We start from the raw sequence: 21,696 nt of genomic DNA on the forward strand, positions 1-21,696 counted from the left end.
TCCTCCAAGCCCTCAGGAAAACTGGCGGAAAAGGAGCCATGACATGACCTGTAGTTCGGGTGACCAGGTCTGAACAAGCCAAATGTGGGACATAGAGTACATTTAGGTGGGACAATGTGGGACACGTTACGTTCAATGCTGAGAGGTACTCGGGAAATTTTGATTTATTTATTCAATGTAAAAAATAAACACACACAAAAGACAATGCAAATTACAGTTTGGGCCTTTTAAACATATCATGGCAGAAAGCATGGTGGTGCAGGGGTTAGCATTGCTGCCTCCCAGTCAGAAGGTTCCAGGTTTGAGTCTTGCCCTTGACATGGCTTTTCATCTAAACCTGGAACCTCCTGACTGGAGGGCAACAATGCCAACCACTGCACCGTTGATCGCCCTTCCATAACATGTTTAAAAGTTATACAAGTGATATAAGTCAAACAAGCATGCAATAAAGGCAGCAAAATGGTGCAGTTCCAAAACAGTGTTGTCATCTCACAATCAGGAGGTTCTGGGTTCGATAGGTGGCCTGGAACTTTGTGTGGAGGATTGCATGTTCTTGTTTGAATGTAATGTTTTACATAATGGACTAAATGCATAGGTTAGTCTTCCATATTATGGACAACATACTTTACTTTTAGGTTATTTGTTTTGCAGGAACATGTAAATTCCACATAGAAAGTACCAGGCGGGAATTGAACCTGGGACCTTTAGACTGAGATGCCAACGCTGACAGCTGCACCACTGTGTTGGCTCCCATAACTTGAACAAAAGTGATGCTTACAGCATGTTGAAAGAAATACCACAAAAAAGTCATACTATAGCATCCCCTCCAAAATATGACTTTTTTTTTCACATTTAGGACAACATGCTGTAGTATGACTTTTTATTTTTTTTTTTATTTTTTTTTTATCACATTTCGGACAAAATGCCATAGTATGACTTTTTGATCATATTTCGGACAACATGCCATAGGATGACTTTTTTTTTAATCATATTTTGGACAACATGCTATAATGTCTTTTTTTCCATATTTTGGACGACATGCTATAGTTTGACTTTTTCATCATAATTTGGACGACACGCTATAGTGTGAATTTCTTTTCATAAACTGGCCATATCTGGAAAGTCCACTTGTTAAATAGCCTTGTTGTAGATGATAGTTGTACCAAATCTCTGCATCCCTATTTACATTTTTGGCAAATGTATGTAACCTTAGCTGGACTACACTCAGCTAACAGTATAACACCACATTTGAGATGAAGAATGTTCAATGTTCAACGTGAAATATGCTAAAGGAAAGCCAGTGAAGTCATCCAGAAAAGTTAAATTAGGATACAATTTAAGTGACATTTAATAGCATAAGGAGAGTCCAAATTGTTTAATTATAAATGGTCCAATAAGTTCTGGTCGACTGCATCACTTTGGCAAGCAGTGTAAGTTTCTTTAAAACTTAAGGCTATCTTTGTAGAACAAACTGGCTGCTCATATAACAGCTAATTGTGTAAATTTCTTAATGCGCCCATTAAAAGATGAAATATGAAAATGAACTCTGAATTAAAAACACAGTTGACATTTTGTTTTAGCTGTTGTATGGGCAGCACAGGTCAGGTGTCACATAACTGCTGGTTTAGATGACAGACACAGTGTTGGTTTTCTCCATCGACGGTCAGATATGAGTCAGAGTTGCCTCCTCATCATCTCTGGAAATGATGCTTTTAAAGTGAGAACATTTTAGGCAAATATAATTAATCCAATTTATTACACTGGATAAACAGTATGTCTCGAGGGGGCTGTAGCCTTGCGTAATGGCGACAGTACATATAAATCATGCATCTATTCCCACAGCGCAGTGTGCGTCTGTTCCCAGAGTAGCGAGTACCTGCTGGCTCGCTGAATTGACAGCTCTTTGGAAAGTCCTCTCCTCATCTCTTTTAATATAGTCATGATTTCATGAAACCAAATGGGAGACAGCCTTCATGCTTGCGGTATTTCTCTTTAATCATCCCCCTTTTTCCTTTCATCTGGACAACAGGAAGAGTGGGAAGAGGAAAGGAAGAGGTTACAGCATGGAAACAGACAGAGGTGTCGCCTAGAGAGTCGCTACGGTCCCGTATATAACACTATTCCAGACTGTCAGAGCAAACCAAGACTTCTTGAATGTGTATACTTAAAATGTGTGAAAATGATCCCACCATGCACAGCCGGACTCTGAAGTTAGATGTATATTTTACGGGCTGAGGTGTTTATGACGTGCACAGTGTTTGCGTGTGTGTGTTAGTACTTTTGAGGAGGCAGCCAGTGTCAGGAGATTGTCCTGTAGTTCCCCAGACAAGCATTGAAATTCAAATGTTTTACTCTCTCTCTCTCTCTCTCTCTCTCTCTCTCTCTCTCTCTCTCTCACACACACACACACACACACACACACACACACACACACACACACACACACACACACACACACACACACACAAACAGATTATTGTGTCCACAGGGAGTACATCCATTCAAAGGAGAAGCAATATATTTATAAGAGACTCCCTCGCTGAGATGGATGATGCTACATTGACCTCAAGACTGACAAGAGATGACCTTTAACCTCCGGCTGTAAAAACTCAAACAGAATTTTTCTTTGAAGAGCTCCAGGAGAAGTGTCTTACCTTTCCACTGTGGCCTCACTTGCGGAGAGCAAACTAGGAAAAAAAACATCTATCAAATCCAAAGTGTCAGCGGACAGCAGACACTTGGATTCTCTTTGATTCACGGGATGGGACCAAGAGCTGAGTTGTTGGACTCGCCACAGCAGGACTGCACATGAGAAAAACAGCAAGACTGTATGTTTCCATGTGGCTAAGCCTCAGGAAAGACTAGTTTTTTCATGTTAGCCAAAAGATTAAGTGAATTCCTCAACATTTTAGGAAGTAGTCTTACTGGCTTTCTTTCCAAGAGTTTGATAATATTGATATATGTCAAAGATAAAGCTAGCCAGCAGCTAGTTATCTTCGCTTCAACCTGCAGTACAGACCTTTCATTTCCCCTTTGTGCCAGTGAGAATAATTACAAAAACACTGTTGATGTGCTTAATTAACGGCTAGTACTAGATTGGATCAGGGGAAGGGACGTTCTACCTGTGATTGGTTATTTTGTCGGAGAGTTAGGATTAGGGACAAGTTCGTTGAAACTTAAACAACCAAACCCAACAGCGTAGAGTTTAGCGTATGTGTCCCTCTAACTGATCCAATCTAGTACCAACCTTACATTATAGGCAATGCCATAACCCACTCTGTCACTACTGTTTTGGCTGTAAAATGGGGGATAAAATGCCTTAATTTATTCCACTATCAGAGTCTGATATATTTGGTCTGACAACATGTGTAAAGTTATCCCCATTAAAAGTTGCCCAGGGTTAAACCAGTAGCTTGCCGGCTCAGTCAGAGAACCTCTGGAGTACATGCTCTGCCCACTGTGCATTCATCCGGCCAGCGCAGGAACCTCAACAGACACCAGATTTAAAAACTTCTGACACAGAGCGATACCTCTGGTTGTGATAGACTGAGTCAGCATTGTGAGAATTGGTGAGGCAAGAACTTAAACACAATGGACATGTATTTATATTCAAAAGTCCTGCACTATAACTACGCTCTCCAAACATAGGAAATGTAACCAAACGTATAAAAATAATTTAGCCTTTTGCAAGAAACAGACGGGGCATAAGCCTCCATAAAATTTCAAATCAAAATGTGTTTCCACGTTAGGGTTTAGTAGAATTTAACAAACACATGCTATATGGTATTTCTTGTGAAAGCGTATATGATGGTAGGCAGATTTTGTGACATTTAGACAGATCCAAGCGAAATATATTTTCATTTGTGCTAAGTTAATGGTAGCTGTAGACCTATTCTTTTATAGACATACAAGAAAATGGTAAGAATCTTTTCATCTAACTTTTTTCAAGAAGGTTAATAAACATATTTCTAAAAATGTCAAACAATGTCTAGTTCAACATCCATATGTGCCACTGAGTGAAAGTACAAACTGAGAGCTGCCCTCTTGAACTTTTTTGTATTTCACATCAAAGGTATTTATGACTGTTATGACTGCACTGATTATGCTCCTGCACTGATTTAGTCCACTGTGCTGACATGAAGGTGTTGGCAGAATGAGAACTCCCACCCACCAAAGTTTATTTGAGCTATTATATCAAAAAATGGCCTTGACACCCCTCCTGTGACCCACAGCTCTCGCCACCCTCTCACATTCCAGCTGCTGCTCACTCAGTTAAAAACACAAATTCCCTTATAGTTAATTGGAGGTGAAAAATGATCTATGAGACTATTTTCCTTGACTTCTGCACATGATAAATAACATCTACACACAGGTCAGACTCTCCCAGAGGGGCCTCTATTGTTACCATGGCAAGCCAACAACCACACATCACCATTTAATCTCAACATGTCATATAGCTGCGGTAAATATGACCAAATTGCAGCTGACATATTTTACATTTCGCCCGCTGAAGTGGAGGCCACATAGTTGTGGGTGTCTACTGGTTACCCATTGTTGATAGTTAGGCACCTTGCCAGGACAGCTTTAGCATGGTGTAATAGGAAAAAGAAAGATGAATGGACTCTGGGGACCTGAGAACAGTCTGTTTATTTTCTTAATTGCCTGAAGTGAGTGGCTGAGAGAGTGAGAGTCAGCAGGTGGTAAACGGAGTGAAAAGTGACAACTGAGAGGCAGCGAATAACAGAGAGGAGCTGTATGTGCATGAATAATTTAAAAACAGTTAATGCCACAGTTACATATTGTAGACTGAGCAATAAGGGTGAAAAAAAACATTTTCCATATGTGTGTGTGTCAATGGTGTAAGAACATTTCCTGACTGAAGAAGTGCTCTAAATCAAAGGAAAATACACCAAAGACACCAAAATACAATCCTTGATGTTGGACCTGGTTTAAAAAAACTGAATTCATTATTTCAGGAAAAGTTTTTAAACATCCTTAAAGCATCAGTTTGACATTTTTAGAACAACATGTGCTGAGAGTTAGATGAAAACATTATGGTATGTATTACCAGCTCTTTCTTATTTATTCATTAAATACAGCAGCCAAGAGCTGATTAGCTTAACTTAGCTTTAAAATCAAATATACAGGAATAACTTTTTTTTTTTTATTGAAATTACACTTGTCACTTGTATTACAAAAGTGTAAAAACTTTAAAAGTCAAGCACACAACTCATTACAGAACCAAAACTGAGATATGTGTATGTTTTTGTGCTTTAGAAGTGCTGGATCGGCTAAGACAACTGGCTGTAGCATTTTTAAATACATATGACACTGTTATTGATCTTTTTGTCTAACTCTGAAAGAAAATAAGCGCACACCTTAAATTGTTGCACTACTGCTTTAAATTTTGCCCTTGAATTTTTGTATCCTCTCAAAACACTTAGACATTAGTAAACATTAAAATATTCAAGGAGTAATTTAAATACTTGTACATTGTTTTTCATAAACATCCTCCATTTTAAAGTGGGGTCTGCTTTTCAACACTGCAAAGGGAGACCCAGAGAAAACCTTTTAGAAAACTTTCTGGAATATTTCAGAGGCTATTTGTGACCTGAAACTAATTCTGTCATGTAAACGTATGGGAATCACCGCGCTGGACACTCCGTCTTCCTGCAGAAATGCTTTCAGCGTCATCTTCCCACAAATGAACATCATACAATCCACAGCCAGAAGTGTTTCCATGAGGAACACAGAGACTCATGGCTGTATCATATCCGGGACACAGGATGTGACCAGCAGAGGGGAACCAATGTCATTTGCAGACAGCTTACTGCAGCACGCACCTGTGCTGGAAAAAAGGAGTCGGGAAAAGGGCTCTCCCACATGATGGGAACATGAAAAAACATTAAAGCACGGAAATTGGAAAGCACTTTGTCTCTTCATCTGGGTGGCTAAAAGAGGGGGAGAGGAAGTGAGAGAGTGTTGGAGAGGAGCAGAGGAGAAAGAAACTAAATGAGGGGAATGAAACAAACAAACAAACAAACAAACAAAGAGAAAGAGAAAGAGAAAGAAAAAGAAAAAGAGAAAGACAAAGACAAAGAGAAAGACAAAGACAAAGAGAAAGACAAAGACAAAGAGAAAGAGAAAGACAAAGAGAAAGAGAAAGAGAAAGAAAGAAAGAGTCACAAAGTGGATGGTCTATGTGGGTTGCCATGACGACTCCGTCTCTGTCCCAATTGTTTTTATGTTCTACCGCTCTCTGCTGGATCGAGGCAGATGTCTAAAGCCGTGCCAGGTCTCATGAGGTATCTACAGTATAGAATTACCAACATTTTCCACAAGACCTGTGTACTTCCAGGGTGAGCTGCCGTCTCACTGCTGGAAACTCCTTGCAGAAGCTGTAAACAGGTCGCATAGTGACAGGTGTGACAGGAAATCACCGCTGTTCGACAAAAAATATGCTCCAGCTAAAACAACTTTGTTAAGACACTTTCTTTTGGAATGGACTGCCATGTAAAACTAATTTAGAGGTTTGAGGTTTTTTTTTTTGAACATTGAAACCAAATTGGCAAAGAAATTCCACATATTGTTTGTATTGAAGTAAATAAAGGCAAAGTCACTCCTTTTCTCTCAGGAGCAGCAATGTAGAGATTGGAAGACTTGAATTGTGAAGAATTGCGTAAAAACAACAAAACTCTGCCTCAGCTGCACACATTTAGCTTTAAACAAGCAAATATTAGTACGAAACCTCATTAAACTGTTGTGGTAAACATGGTAAACACTCTGACAAACTCACAGTTTCTGATCTTGTTTACAAGCAGCCGATGGTGCCTGATAATAGTAAAGTAGCACAGTTGTAGTTCAGTCTATGAATTTTCCTTATGTCAAAATGGTTGAAGGGACTTCCACAGCACAGCACTGTTGAATATTTATACCTGTCGCCTGAGGTGAGCCTTCACAGGTGGTGACAGGACCCACCTCGACTCGGAGGCTGCCTCTCACAGACACTTCTTGGTTCAGAGCCGTCTTTGTAAAAGCTCTCTTCCTGCTGGTAAAGACATCAGGACGCTGACCAGAGAGCGAGGGGCTTGAGATGGGGCAGGGAAAGAGAGGAAAAGTAGAGGGCAAGGAGTACGAGAGAAAAGGAGAATTTGACCATTGGAGCCTCCGGAAACTGAACCTTTTTTGATATTTTAAGTTTTTAATAAAAATAAAAATGTATGTGTATAATTGGAGAGATTTTTAATCCTCACAATCCCGTTTAAAAAGGGTTTAGTGGAGTTTTAATCTATCACCCTCAGGATTATCAAATGGTATGTGCTACACAAATTAATATCGGGCTATAAATAATAACAGAGACCTCTTGAAGCCCACACACACTGCGAGAGTGTCCTTGAGCAAGACGTTGAATCGCTACCAGCTCCATGTGTGCTCTTTGTAGCCAGGCCCAGCCTCCGAAACAGAAAACAGGATTTCCTTACAAGGATCAGTCGAGGACGGCACACTGTTCAGTTCCAAGAAAAGAAAGTGTCGGGTTTCTCTTACATGCATGGTGCATCTAAATATCATTGACAAGCTACAAATCAAGTGGCTGCCATGAAGGCTCGAAGATGCAGAGAAAGTAGGGCTCTGAAGTGATATTTCAGCAGACAGTATTTCACTCGAGGCGAGCCATAAATGTCATCAATAACCAATGAGGCTACAATTTGCCCGAGTTAAAGCCGTATATAAAGACTGTCTGTGGTTTTATTCTTTTTGGACATGCTGCAAGACAGTTTAAGAGCGCACCAGTATACCTGCCTTCATTGCATCAAGGTTTGTTTTTATTTTTCCTTGCTTTTGAAAAAAAAAATGAAATTACAGATGCTGTCACCCACTTACTGGTACTCCCGCTTGCTCTCATGGAAAATGTAAAAGGGGCCCAGCCTTGTTGAGGTCAGGCTGACATTGCCAGTGAGAGGTGGCCAAGTCACAAAACAGATGTTTACTGTTTTTCTAAGGATGATTTGTTCTCTGCTCAATATTGACTCAGGTCCAAGCATAACGCAGGTCACTTTAACAGAGCGCTGCGTTCAGAGTGGGCAGACAGGGTCACGATGCTTGAACTAGGTGATAATGTTTAATTAGAAATGTGGGACAGATTGGTCAGTGGGTTCTTTAAGGAAGTTCATGATTCTGACAGGTGATTTGATCTGTCCATAACTCAAACAGGTGCATAGTAAAAGGATCGGATGGCTCGCACATAGGAAAGTTGTGCATGTGTGTGTGTGTGTGTGTGCTCTTCTGGATGTCACCCTGTAAGTAGTGAGTAGGAATGAGTTTTAGGAAGCCTTTGTGTATTTCTGTGTGTGTGCGTGTGTGTGTGTGTGTGTGTGTGTGTGTGTTAGCAGGCTACACCTTGGAGTGTCTGCAGAGGCAGTCATGGACCTGGTAAAGGTCTCTCCACAGAAGCCATTAAGCAGTGCGTCTGCTGGAATAATGTGTTTGACTTGGCTGCAAGGCAGCAGCAGGTGCTGGGAGGACCCGCTTGGAGCTGCTGCTCCCTGCCTGCTTTGATGTGCAGGCCAGGGACCAGTCTTCCCTTTTGGTGACTTTTCCTTCCATCTCGTCTTTGTCTTCCTCCTTCCGTTTCTCTGTTCCCTCCTTTTTCTTTTATTCTCCATTTCCATCAGATGTAATTGCTGCCATTGGCTTTATTTGTCTCTTTTTTAATGGCTCTCTATTCGACTTTTTCCTTCTTGATTTTCCCTTTTCCTCTTTTTTTAACAGTTTTCTTTTTTCAGATGTCTTTCTGTCATCTGCCCCCCTCCCCCACCCGCCCTCAGCCTTCCAACTCCTCTCCCCACATCCGAGCTGTTAAAGAGCTTAGTTGTACTCGAGCCGCACAGCTGCTAGACATCAGCGACACAAATAGGTGCAGAGCAACAAGTACAAGTTTAAATCATTCAAATGCATTCAGTGGATCATTGAAAGAGAGGTTGCAAAAGCTTGGAAGTTGCTAACAGTGAAATTTTTTCCTGGTTCATTGTGCAGAATGAAGTTGACAGTAAAACAGTTTTTGCTTTCTTGCTGAGAATGAAATGAGATCGATGATATCTCTTGCTTGTCTGTATAAATATGAGCTATAAGCTTCAGCTCGCAGGCGATAAGCTTAGTTTAACCTACCAGCTCCTCTCAACCACAATAATAAAACCAAAGGGACTTCTTTGTGTGTCCACTGCCGTCCTGGCAACCTCGCTGTGAGACAATGGATGAATTTAAATGTCCAGACTCCACCACGCTTGCAGACTCATGGACAGGTGCGTTACTGGAAGTTGGCAAGTGCAAAGGGCTGAACAGACCAACGGTTCATCTGGCCACTAGGGGGCTTTCTGCAGACTTCAAGAAAGTCCACTGCAGACTTTCATTATTAAGATATTAGGCCTCAAAGAGATTTATGTTTGGGGGCGTGTCTGGTTTTATTGACTTGCCTGAGGAGAAGTCAGGTTTCCAGTATAGGTGGGTGGGCAGAGTGTCCTCTGGTTCTCAGTCAGATCCACCTCTTGCTCCTTCCCAGTTCGTCCAAATATGGTCACTTCTGGTTGAGATGGCAGTGGCTGAAAAGCCAGACTGGAAGGTTCAGCTCACAAACCAAGGACCTCATGGTGGGTTGCTCTTGGGCGTGATGTCGTTTTTCCAACTGCCACCTAAAAAAAACAAAAGACGTTATTAGTGATGCGTAAAACAATTCATTTCTTAAAATGTTACTTGAATCATGTAGGGCAGAAATAATATTCCATCATGATAGTAGTAGAAGTATATAGGATATAGAGGTACTCAAAATATATTTTATTATTGTAGTGTTTAGACCTGTTTAACAGCGCTCATAGCCTTGCAGTCTCTTACCCACACATACTTGATGCGATGATGGTGAACATGTCACAATACGTAGGACCACAAATCCAGAGCTTGGACATTTGGATTCACCCAAAGACTCTTGGAGGTCACAAGAAATAGACCTGTGAGAACATAACTCCACAGTAAAACCACAACTTCTTTGTACAGATTAAACATATGATATATGTTAACAAAAGAGATTTAGAGGTGCTGGTGAGTGAAATGTATTTCCTTTTACAGATTTAACTGTTTTACCATGCTTCCAGTCTCTGAGATAAGCTAAACTAACCAGATGCTGCCTGTAGCTTAAAATTTTGTAAAGCTCTTCTCCCAAAATGTCAAACTATCCCTTTAAGATAATGTCTGGTGATGCTTGTTTTACAAAATCAGACTTTCCTTCACTCGTATGTTCTTCCGAATGCTGTTTCTGAGTAAACTGGTGCAAATTCTGACTATCCATGTGTATCATCATTGCCTGCTGAATGAAAGACAAAACCACGTTGAGCCCTAACAAGATGTCATGACGCCCAGTGCTTAACACGGGTATGCAGTAGATGAGTCATAATTTTAGCTCTGGAGCTCTCCCTTCCTCTGTGTCTTTTTCCCTCAGCCTCAAGGTAAAGCCATTACACTGGAAACGAAGAAGCAGCAGCAGCAAAAGCCGTATAGCCCACTTGGGTTCAGAGAAACAGGGGAGGGAAACCATGAAAAGCGAAGCCCAGGGCTGTCCTGGGCCCTGAAAGAGACTTGCTTTTATTGAAGAAGCCCACTCCCATGCATTCCTCTGCCAAGAGCCCGGGCCTCCCTGGAGAAAGCTGGGATGAGAGGCTGAACCCACATTCATTGGGGGTTCATGCAGCTACTTCAAACACACACACACACACACACACACACACACACACACACGCACGCACGCACGCACACACACACACACACACACACACACACACACACACACACATACACACACTGATGAATGCACCTTGGTCCTCTGTCTCCTGTATCTCTCATTGTTCTGTCAGTCAGGATGTTTTTTTTAGCCATGATCCACAGCAGGGAATCTCTATTTCCTGAGTGGGTAACACACATGCAGGCTTGTAAAGCACAACTGATTGATTTATTGGGTTTCAGGGGCTGAGGTAGGTGGGATATTAGATGCTCCTTGGAGATCTCATTGTGAGATCATTGAGCAAAAGCAAAGGGCCTGATCTGTGAACACCAGGAGAGAAATTCCTCTTTCCTGGGTCCAGGTTCCCCCAAACTGACAATGGGCCAAAAGTCCCTGTATTGTGTTTTTTTAAGCGCATCAGTCCTCAGTCAGCTTTGTGAAATGTTCTCTATTTGGACAGCTTGACTTTTTCTTTCATTATAGTTGAGTTTATCCTACAAAAAACATAATCCTATTTTTAAGATGCCATCATAAGCTTGCCAACAACGGCTTTTGTAATTATAGAAGAAAAGAGAATTCCACTTTCATTCAAAGCCAAGTGAAATTGTTTTTGTAAAGTTTCCAACCCGATATCACACCAAAGTGTGTAATACACCTGTTTGTCCACTAGATGATAGCAAGTTATATTTTGCCTCGTTCAGGCGAGAAAAGTGAGGTGTCTTAAGTTTAGGTTCCAAAAACTACATGGTTAGCTTTAGAAAAAAGATCACAATTTTGGTAAAAATAACTAATTTTATATAAGTAATATAACGCATTATATCAGTAACTTAAGGCGTATTACGCAAGTTACATTATGGATGTAACTTACTTACATTACATCAAACATGTCCACAAGCACTGGTCGTCTGAGTGAAAGTCTTGTATTTGTTCAATCCAACCGACCTTGTTTGTCACATGACGCCTGTCTTCGACAGTCATACATGTGTGTACTTTTAATGCTGAGACAAGGCTCAGTGAACAGACACTACACACTATGGCGTGATACTGGGCTGAAGCTTTCTTCATTTTTCGGTTACAAACTGTAATGTATGCTATTAGATTTTAAGGATATACTGATTGAATATTTGCACAAATTTGATAATGCCAAACTTAAGTATCTTGCGAATAGCTAATACAAATTACATGGTTGAAAGGGGCAAAGTTTTCTTTGGAAAAATACCTCTGAAGATTATTTCAGGAATTCCACTCCTTTCAGCAGATTTCATGGCGACAGAACAGCAGGCCTGATCAGTAAAAATTGAGGCAGCTAAAATCCAAATGTGGAGACCACATGTTGAGCCTTTTCACTGAGAATGGTGTCTGATTTCATGGACTGTTTAAACTTTTACAGCTATATCAGTATTGTTTTATAGTGATTCTAACAATGATGAAACTCAAAATGGTCCTCTGGAAACAGCCTTTGGGTATGGCTCAAGTTCAGGAATAATCACTGAAGCTGACAAACAACATATTTGGACATTTTCTTGGAGTGTTTTATTGTCAATTTTGTATTTTTTTTTGTTTTTATCCTCCGATGCAACATCTGTATTAGTTCACTACTACACCCACTGCTCAAAAGCCTTGAATCATCTTGTACATTGCCTACCTTTCTCCTCTCTGCTCCATGACTTATTTCCTTAAATCAATACTCAGACAATGACTTCTATATAAATAAATAATCAGAAGAACTCAAGGAAAATATTTTTCTCATGACCAGTGGATTAGATGTAAATCATACCCTTTATTTCACAATGTCAAAACAGGAACATTTTGAGGGAGAAAGATGTAAATCCTGACTGGAATGAGCTGGCAGGAAGTTTGCTGATGGAGTCAGGTAAATTGACCAAATCCGAATGTTCAGCTATTCCAGGAGCTAACCCAGGAGTTGGTGGAAATCCAAAACAGTGTAAACAGGATGCCATGCTTGCTCATTTAGCGGGTCTAACTCTTATTTGTGCCGTGTAAAACAACTACACTTCCCAGAGCTGTCATTGAGCAATAGGCCTTTTTAATAGCTGACATTTTGGCAGGGAACGCACAGGTGTGTTGATAACATTAAAAACTGCTCCATTTAGGTGAGGGTCGTGATGTTGTTCACTGTCATGCCTCAGTGGGACACCTAATGGAAGTCAGTCATCATTAACTGTGGAGTCAGCAAAAATTATTTTCAGATTCAGGAATATCTCAGCTAGCTGTAAAGTAATAAAGTGCGGTGTTTGGACATGGCTGAGCCACACAACACTATTCTGTTTAATCAGCAACATTCATCCTTATGCACAGCACAGGGGGAAGGAGAAGTCAGAGAGAACAGGACGATAAATCTGGCTTACATGCCGAACTGCAAAACATACTCACAATATCAAGACGGAGAGCTGCCGAGAAACAGCCAAAGAGGAGAAGGTCAGATGAACAAAAACTGAAAATGAAGTGCTATGATCAGGCAAGGGCCAAGAGCAGCGTCAACATCGGCTCCATGGCAAACACTATTGTTTGGTTTGTGGAATCGATCGTTAAAGGAACTTCATGCCAAACTGTTCTTTGCGGCGCTAAAAGTGTTTTTTCAATGGCATCAATCCGGAGAACTACTTTTGGTTTCAGTGAGCACCTTTATTTTCCTAAGAGTACAGCTTGTTTCTGCTGCTTGATCATGACCACAAAATAAGAAACCTATATCCAGTGTTGGGGTTTTGCATCACTGCAGCACTCAAAGACAGATAATATGTGGGAAATACCTGCCTTGTACAGAAAACAGGGGAAATTAAAGCCACTGAGAAGTTATGCGGTCGGCAGGGAAGCCAGACATTCCGCAGAGGTTCAGGAATCTAGACGACAACAACCGTTGTTGCTGCTGGTACCCGCTGGTTGATGACAACCGGTTCTCTGCATCCTCTCTGGCTATTGTTTGGCCTATGATTGACTGAGGAAGGTGTTTGTTGTTGCTGGACTCTTATCTGTATTTCTTGGACCTGGCAGGAACACGGGGCTGCTGTATTAGCGAGGCTGTCTGATGAAACTGAACAGACGCAAAACATCATGTACGGTTCAGCTAATTAGATGTCTGGCTTTCTATTCCGGAAAAGATGGCCATGTAGAGTGTGTCTAACAAAAAGAGAGAAATGTGGTCTGAAAATGAGGAACAGAAAAGTGACGCCGTTCACTGTGCAGAATAAGAACAGACATTTAACAGTTTCAGCCTTCACCAGGGAACATATCAGTGCTTGCTAATAAGGGAACTGGCATTTATGAAAGGTGGGACACTTAATTTCCAACCCTTTTCTTTGCAATGATTGCTTTTATATGCCACCCAGTGCTCATTTTCTAAAGCTGCCTGGATCTGAGAATATCCAGCATGCTTTGCAAGCTTCCCTAAGAGAAATATCAATTTCATTCAGTCGCTCTGAGAGCTCTCCCTCTCTTATTGAGTGATCCACTGGGTGAACGTTTGCTATTGCCAAAGAATTCATATTACCACCTGCATTCCCATCCGCCCAGGACCCATCACCGACTCCCTGCAGTGTTGTTATACTGGGTTATTAACTTGGAAGTGCGCTTTTGTTCGTTGGCATTTTCATTTTGCACCCGTTAGTAATTGAGTAACAGGGGCCCATCATGTCGCACAAAAGAAAGAAAGCGAGCATGCGGTGGCTGGAAATTCTCATAAGCCGCGAGGAAAGCGAAGGTGACCTACCTCCTCGCTCTCTAGTGTTCCCACACAAAATGCTGAAACTGTGTTCATGTTAGATCTGTTTTTTCTCATCACCTAAATGAACTGGAAGGTCATTGGGCCAAAAAGAAAATGCTTGTCAGTGTCAAGGCTGCTGCTAGTCTCTTAGGAACTGTAGCAGTCCTCTGAGGTCATGTGGATTTTATTTGTTTCTTCAGGGACATTCAAGCTCTATTTTATTGGTAATCTAACAGAAGTAAAGAAGACAGAATGGCCACATGGATATCAAGCAATAACATAAGCCACATTTTACCCCAATCTAACTTACAAAGTGTACATAGCACCTTTTATAGTAAAGGCAAGAAGCCCTGCATGGGTTTATTAAGGCAATTTATTGTCCCAATAACTTTCATAGTGATTGATTACAAACACAGGAAGCGGACACACGATCGTGCACATGAATACAAGACTGCAGTTAAGTGTTCCATCCTATTAAGTTGAGTATGTAAATAATCATATAATCTGGGTCAAATGTGGGTGAAATCATCTATGAATTGGTATGGATTACATTTATGGTATATTCTTAATGATAACCAATTTAAAAACAAAATCCATATACATTTTATGTTGGCAGACACACAGCTTACATATGAATGCAATCATATCTGCACATCTAATATACCCAGATGAATTTGTAAGCATGCACACTGATATAGTTGAGCACATACTGTAGCTAAGCTTTTGTTTCAAGCCCAGATGGTCAGCTGCTTTTTAAAAAAAAAAATCTAATTCATGCTGGTACCAATCAATCTCCAGATGGTTGTTTTATAGAGACATTTTTTAACTTGACTTAAAATTTCTTTAGTTAACAGCTGACAGTGGATGTGTGAGAGGATATGGGGGGCAGAGAGGTGGGGAACAACATGCAGTAGGTCCTGCTCAAATGTGATCCAGGGACATTGTAGTTCTCCTTGGGTGTCCCCATATGACCGCATTCAAGTTAAAGTTTTGTTTTGTGGATCGATGAAGAAGTTGGGAGATTTTGGAGAAATATGTTTGCTGGCTAGCTATAACAGCAGCATGTCAGGGTCATCCAACATTAAGTCTAGACCCGTTTAGATTTGACCACCAGAACAAAAAGATGCCAGGGTTGGACAGCTTGAAGAACATGGTGACATCCCCACAGCGGACTCTTGCAAGCCAGCAGAGATTTACTGAGATCAGATCCTGATTTTTTACTGTCTTCATTACATGTTCACGTTTCATCCCGAGATTAATTTCATTCCGTTCAAGTGGTTGCGTAAAGCTCTTTTTCAGACACAGCATCAGATTGCATGAACCAACACACCCTTTATCTCTGTCCCCTGCCCAGTGGAGCTCCAGCTGGGTGCTGCTGTTTCCTCCACCATTTATGTTGGCACGCGCAGCAGCAGCTCCACGGCCAGAGAGCACTGCTCTCCCTGCAAAACAGGAAGAACACACTGCTCTCAGATAGACACAGGAGACAGAAAACAAGCCAGAGACACGAGGCAGCACGCAGAGGAAGGTGAAAACATGAGATTTCAGCTGGTGGCCGGCTGGTTCCTGCACATGGTATCAGTTTAGTCAACTAAGCAATGCTCGGATCTGTGTAGAGAGAAACTTGATGTGCCGACAACCTAAGAGGATGCTTGATAGCTTTTGTCACATATACCCTCTATAAACCATCTCTTCTAAGATTTCAGTTTGCTTTAGTCCTTATTAATATTTCATACCATTAAATGACCTTGCCATACATGCGGCTATATGACACTGACTAGTTGTTGAACAGCATTGGTGACACAACAACTACTCGAGCAGGTGCTGAGATTTCCAGCTTTATTCACTTTTCAGCCTGCACTTTGAATTTGAACCAAAGTTCCCATGAATGTCAAAACCTGGTGTTGTTGCAATCTCTTATTCACAAACAGACACTGATCTGAATCCCAGATTGCTTGATGTCAGTTTATTTTGGCAAAGAGCATGTTGTTATTGACAGCAATAGTCTTGTAGGTCAACTGGGATGGGATGGAGGGAGGTTCCTTTCAGTTGAGAGCTTTCCCACACTGCTGACGTTCACAGGCAGGTATTTGCTGGATGTTTTGATGTGAACAAGCACAAGAGCAGATTTTTACTCTGACGGCAGAACATATACCCAGCGTTACATCCAAATTAATTTAGGAAATTATGCACTTTTCCTGACTTGAATGTGTTTTGAAATCTAACGTTACACAGCAAAGTCAGAATTCATTATAACAGATTTAACTCCCGAACTTATCAGGCCCTACAACATGTGAGCCTCAACTCATGAAAATGCCAACACTTATATGACCTTGACGGGCTACTCTGTTTTGATTTCTTTCCAGCAAAACCAAAATAATAAGCAAGGGCAGATGAAAAGGTGGCTTGCTGGCAGGTCGGCCATGTTTCCGTATTGTCACTCCCTGTTAGTTGATGATGGGCTGTCTCCACGTTGGACAGCTGCAGTCGCCGAGGCAGAAGGACGTCATACATACACACACATGCAGATGTACACGGCTTAAATATCTGCTGGCATGTCTATGAACTCTGCGACCTCTGATGACATGCCAACCGCCGTGTCCCGCTCTGATGTCAGACTATACATGGGTGTGTATAGAGGGACGTACAGGCAGGGTGACCAAAGAGTGGCCTCGCATGAGAGGGGCAGCGGGTGCAGCTCACTGCTTGTGGAGAAATGGAAAAAGAGCTGCAGATTCTATGAAAGGGGATACGGCAGTTAGTATGCGTCAAAAACTCTGCAGAGGGACTCCAGTTCTTAGTTCTCTTACAGAAACTTTATTGTACTTCAGGTGAACTGGAGTCTAAACCTGCCTCTTCTTCAGATGATGGGACACGTGAACGTTCATACGTCAAGGAGTTTGTGGTAGTTGTCTCTTTAACAGTTCTTCTGCTATGTTGTGCGAGATGAACTCTGCTCTCAGCCATGCCAGGAATGTGCCCAGTGTGCCCACCCATCCATTAACAATGTCCAACGTGTGCCATTGTGCTGGACAAACAAAACACAAACATCAGAGTCACAACCTACACAGATGACTTCACTCGTTTTCCAGCTCAGATTACAACTTATAACTATCATGCCTCGTGTTCGACTGATAGCAGTAAAGTGTGCACTTAAATGTAACAGGAGTGTGTTTATCATTCTGTGAATGTCAAGCACTCTGAACACAAAGCATTACAAACACTGAAACCTTCTTTAATGACCAGGAGAAAGTTCAAACCAAAAAAAAAAAAAAAAATTTAAATTTATGATTTTTTTTTTCCGGTTTGAACAACAATAAAAATATTTGATTTGTAACTCATTAAAATCAGATTTGATGGGGCAAACCAAACAAAAAACATCTGCTACTGAGCCTTCAAACTGGTTTCTGCAAAAGCCTTTTATAATGAAAGTTACTTCATAGACATTTGATTTACTCGAAGTTAATGTCAGAGGCGGGATGTTGAGCTGCTGAGGGACGATTTCTTCTACAAATGGTTCCGTTTGATTTAGTTTGTACAACGTTTGACCTGCGCTTTAAACACACCTGCTAGACGGGCTTTTCTAACCTTTAATGATCTCAGTGCCTCGAATACCTCACCTCAGTGCCATGGTTCCTTTCAACATGATGTTAATTATCATCGGGGCCCTTCAGGCAGGCATCCATAACAAATATTGAAATGTTTAAAATTTCACAGCCAAGGAACAATCAAACGACATATTCCAGACTTTTCTCTTTCTGTGCAGAGTCTGTGTGCTAAAGACAGAAAATGTTGAGTTTGATGGGTTAGTTCAGATTTATGATTTGGAAAATGCTGACCCTTGTGCAGGAGAAATAAACCTAGAAGTTCTATGCTTTGTTTTTCTGTCAACCACTAAGTACATCAAGGAAAGCAAACAGCTTTGTGTTGCACGTGCAGAGCAGACGTCCATGCCGGCAGTAAAGTGTTCATAAAATAGAGAGAGAGTGTGTTTGCTCTCTCACAGCAACTGGTCAGATGGGTGAAAACTTGGCCAAGTCCTTCTTCTTTTCGCTGTACTGAGTGCTGAGTTGTCCCACAGCCTTGGCGTGCTCCTCGTCCACCTCTTCCTTTAATCTCTGCTGCTCCTTCAGAAACTCTGCCCACTCCTCTTTCAGCTGCTCCATGTTAGCCTGCAGCTGGGAGCTCTGGGAGGACACACAAAGAGGAGAAGATCACAACAAAGTTAAAGCTGATCTGGTCTTGTGCTGTATATGAAGGGTCAGCACACAATGCCAACAATGTAATCCTGCTGTCTGAGGCTATCACATAGTGTCCACCTGCTCTGCTCATACCTGTTGTGCCTCTAGCTCCCTCTGCTGGACCCTCTCTGCCATGTGCTTGGCAGCCTCCACTGGGACAGATGCAAAAAATACTCAACATATTAAAAGATTTCCACTTAGTCTTCACCATATACACAAAGATATACAAACATATTTTGACAAAATAATTTGTGTTAGTAGGCTACATATATTATTGACAATAGGCTAAATGAAACTATTGCTTGCCACATGACCTAATCATACATTAATGAATCCAAATATATTACAATTATATGAAACACAATGCAGAATTTTATGATATGAACGTTAACATAGATTAATATGCTTCAGTAAAAGCACTTCTATGAAGCTACTGTAGCTAAAAACCAATGAATCAGGCGCTGAACACAACTGCAAACAGACAACATAATACGTATATACACACATATCTTTCTTTAGCACAATGTACAAAAAAAAAATTAAAAAAAATAACAGGTTGCAGGTGTGATCCTGTGTGGGCTTACACCGTTTGATGATGTCAGTCAGCTGCCGGTTCATGTCTTCTATATTTGTTGGTTGTATTTGCTCATTTGCTTCCAGAACGTTTTTATTCAGGCTCTCCAGCAGCCGGCTCTCTCTGTGTCCCCGTTTCTCCTGAACAGCAGCAGAGAAAGTGAGTTTGAACAAAACAACAGCTGCATTATTTCATGTAGTGAGAAAAACTAAAAACCTGAGTGCCAACAGTAGAAATGAACAGATAACTTAAATGTGCAGTTCATTTACTTTCTGCCCACTGCAATAAGACTGTACAACAACTCACCTCTGGCAATATCCATCACACAACAATAACACCGTTGTCTGTTTTTCGTGTTTTTCTTGTTTGTTTAAATATTTAAAAAAAAACAACAACAACCTTGCACTATTGTTTAGTTAGTTTTAATTTAATTATTCTATCTTATTTTATTCTATTGTATATACTGTGCATTTTTATATTTAATATTTTTTACTGTTATTTTACTGTTTTCTTGTATCTATAAATGCTGCTGTAGTGAAGAAATTTCCCCTTGGGGATTAATAAAGTAACTACCTACCTACCTACATGCAAAAAACATTATGATATAATCTATAAAATGATGTGTTTTTTTGTTTTGTTTTTGTTTATCTGCGAAACATCTCTCATGTCTGACTAGTCACATTTGTTTTTCCTTATTTTCACATTGTCAACTGTCTAATAATTCTTAAAAATCACTGCTGGCATTTGTTTTGTTTTTTTCTTCCTCTCCCTTTTCATGGATATTAAGGTTTTAGTTCAGCTCCAGCACAGCTGCCCTGGAGGTGTGCGGGTCAGTTCAGTAAAGGGCTTCAATCTCAGGCTCTCACTGTGACACCACGCTGCTGCCTTCATGTTTATCATAACACCACGGGTGGAGCTGTATGCACGGACCAGGTCCCATCACAATGTCCCATGAAGCACCTCAAACTCTCTGACGAAGTAGCGGATCTCTGCATTGATGATGGGTCTGTGGTCTAAGAGGCGGGACTGGACGTCACCCACATCTGCAGGATCAACACAAGAGTAGACAGGGGAAACAAACAGGATGGCAGAACTGTGTATTTGTACATAGAGTTTCTATACAAAGGCTTTTGAAAACATGTTCAGTAAAGTGAAGTCAAGGTAAGATCCTCATGTATATATGACAGTCCACTGACATGTTGATCTGTCTGTCCTTCATTAGATCTGTGAGAGTGGTCTTTGTGGTGCGGGTTTCACTCACCTTTAGCAATCTTGTCCATGATTAAGAAACTCAAATCAACGTGGTTTTAGCAGCTAAGAAGAAGAAGTTATTTTCTTTGCGTGGAGAAGATAGTTAACTCAACCAGCTGCAACATGCTCCAAATGTTAAACTAACGAAAGCGAAAGAGTTACTGAGCATGGCTGAACTGTCAGTCATTACAGTTGCCTGTTCATGAATGATAATACATTTTAGCTACAGCTTGAAAACAGTGAGGGTCTTCTGATAATTGTTGTCAGGTGAATGGAAGTCAGCTGACTCACTACTTCCGGGTATGAGACTGTGGACTGAACCAAGTGGCTGAAAGAGGGGTGTTACACTGAGCTCGGTGCAAGTTCACACAATCCACACAGCTGGATCTTTTCTACCAGTTCACATGAAATGATTTCTTCTCTGAGGTACAGCGTCGTCCTGTCTGTACGTTTTAAATGTCCACAAGCGTGTAGGAGAAAGATGTGTTGCGTGTGTGTGTTTTGCTCGACTTACGACAGCAGATGTCAGTGTTGCTCTTTGGTTAAAGAAACCAGCAGCACATCAGGCTTTTTCAAACTCCTTTCCTCACATGTCTGTTCAAGAGCCTCTCATTTAGCCAATAATATCATATTTTTTCTTTTGCCATCATATGCAGCATTAACCCATTAATATTAACGTTAAGGTGACCCGGTTGTAAAAAGACACTTTCATCTTTTTAGATTTAGTTCATTAAGTACACGCTCTAATAAGCTATTTACCCTCTTGGAAAACCTGCTGATTATCTGAACCAAATTTGATTTAACAATTTATTAACATTTATAATAACTTTGATTTGGCCTGGTTGTGAAAAAAAGTCCTGAAGAGAATTTATTCTCCTCCAGCAGGACACTTTGGCCTATTTGATCTTTTTAGATGAAGTTCACTGGGTACACACTCTAATGAACTATTTACCCTCTTGGAAAACCTGCTGATTATCTGAACCAAATTTGATTTAACAACTTATTAACATTTATAAATATAGGCAAAAACATGTAAAACATGCATCCATTAATTGATCACCAGCATTTATAACTGTATTCTACTGTATTGTACTTAAAAACAAGGATACATAGCAACCAGAGGGACTTTCCCCAACTTGGCAAC

The 21,696-nt window shown here is 40.9% G+C and overlaps 1 protein-coding gene across 1 annotated transcript; it reads right to left on the reverse strand.

Annotated features, from left to right (window-relative positions):
* Window positions 1-17,705: 17,705 nt before the first annotated feature.
* On the reverse strand, window positions 17,706-20,814 carry bloc1s5 (biogenesis of lysosomal organelles complex-1, subunit 5, muted). Its single transcript, XM_069151499.1, has 5 exons — window positions 20,563-20,814; window positions 20,262-20,344; window positions 19,312-19,441; window positions 18,821-18,879; window positions 17,706-18,673 (listed from the first exon to the last, which is right to left on the reverse strand). The coding sequence occupies exons 1-5, from the start codon at window positions 20,579-20,581 to the stop codon at window positions 18,500-18,502; spliced, it is 465 nt and encodes a 154-aa protein (XP_069007600.1). The 5' UTR covers window positions 20,582-20,814; the 3' UTR covers window positions 17,706-18,499.
* Window positions 20,815-21,696: the final 882 nt, after the last annotated feature.

Source organism: Embiotoca jacksoni, unplaced genomic scaffold (assembly GCF_022577435.1).
Source record: "Embiotoca jacksoni isolate LCO1_2020_lvr unplaced genomic scaffold, fEmbJac1.0.p SCAF_17, whole genome shotgun sequence".
Classification (NCBI taxonomy): domain Eukaryota; kingdom Metazoa; phylum Chordata; class Actinopteri; family Embiotocidae; genus Embiotoca; species Embiotoca jacksoni.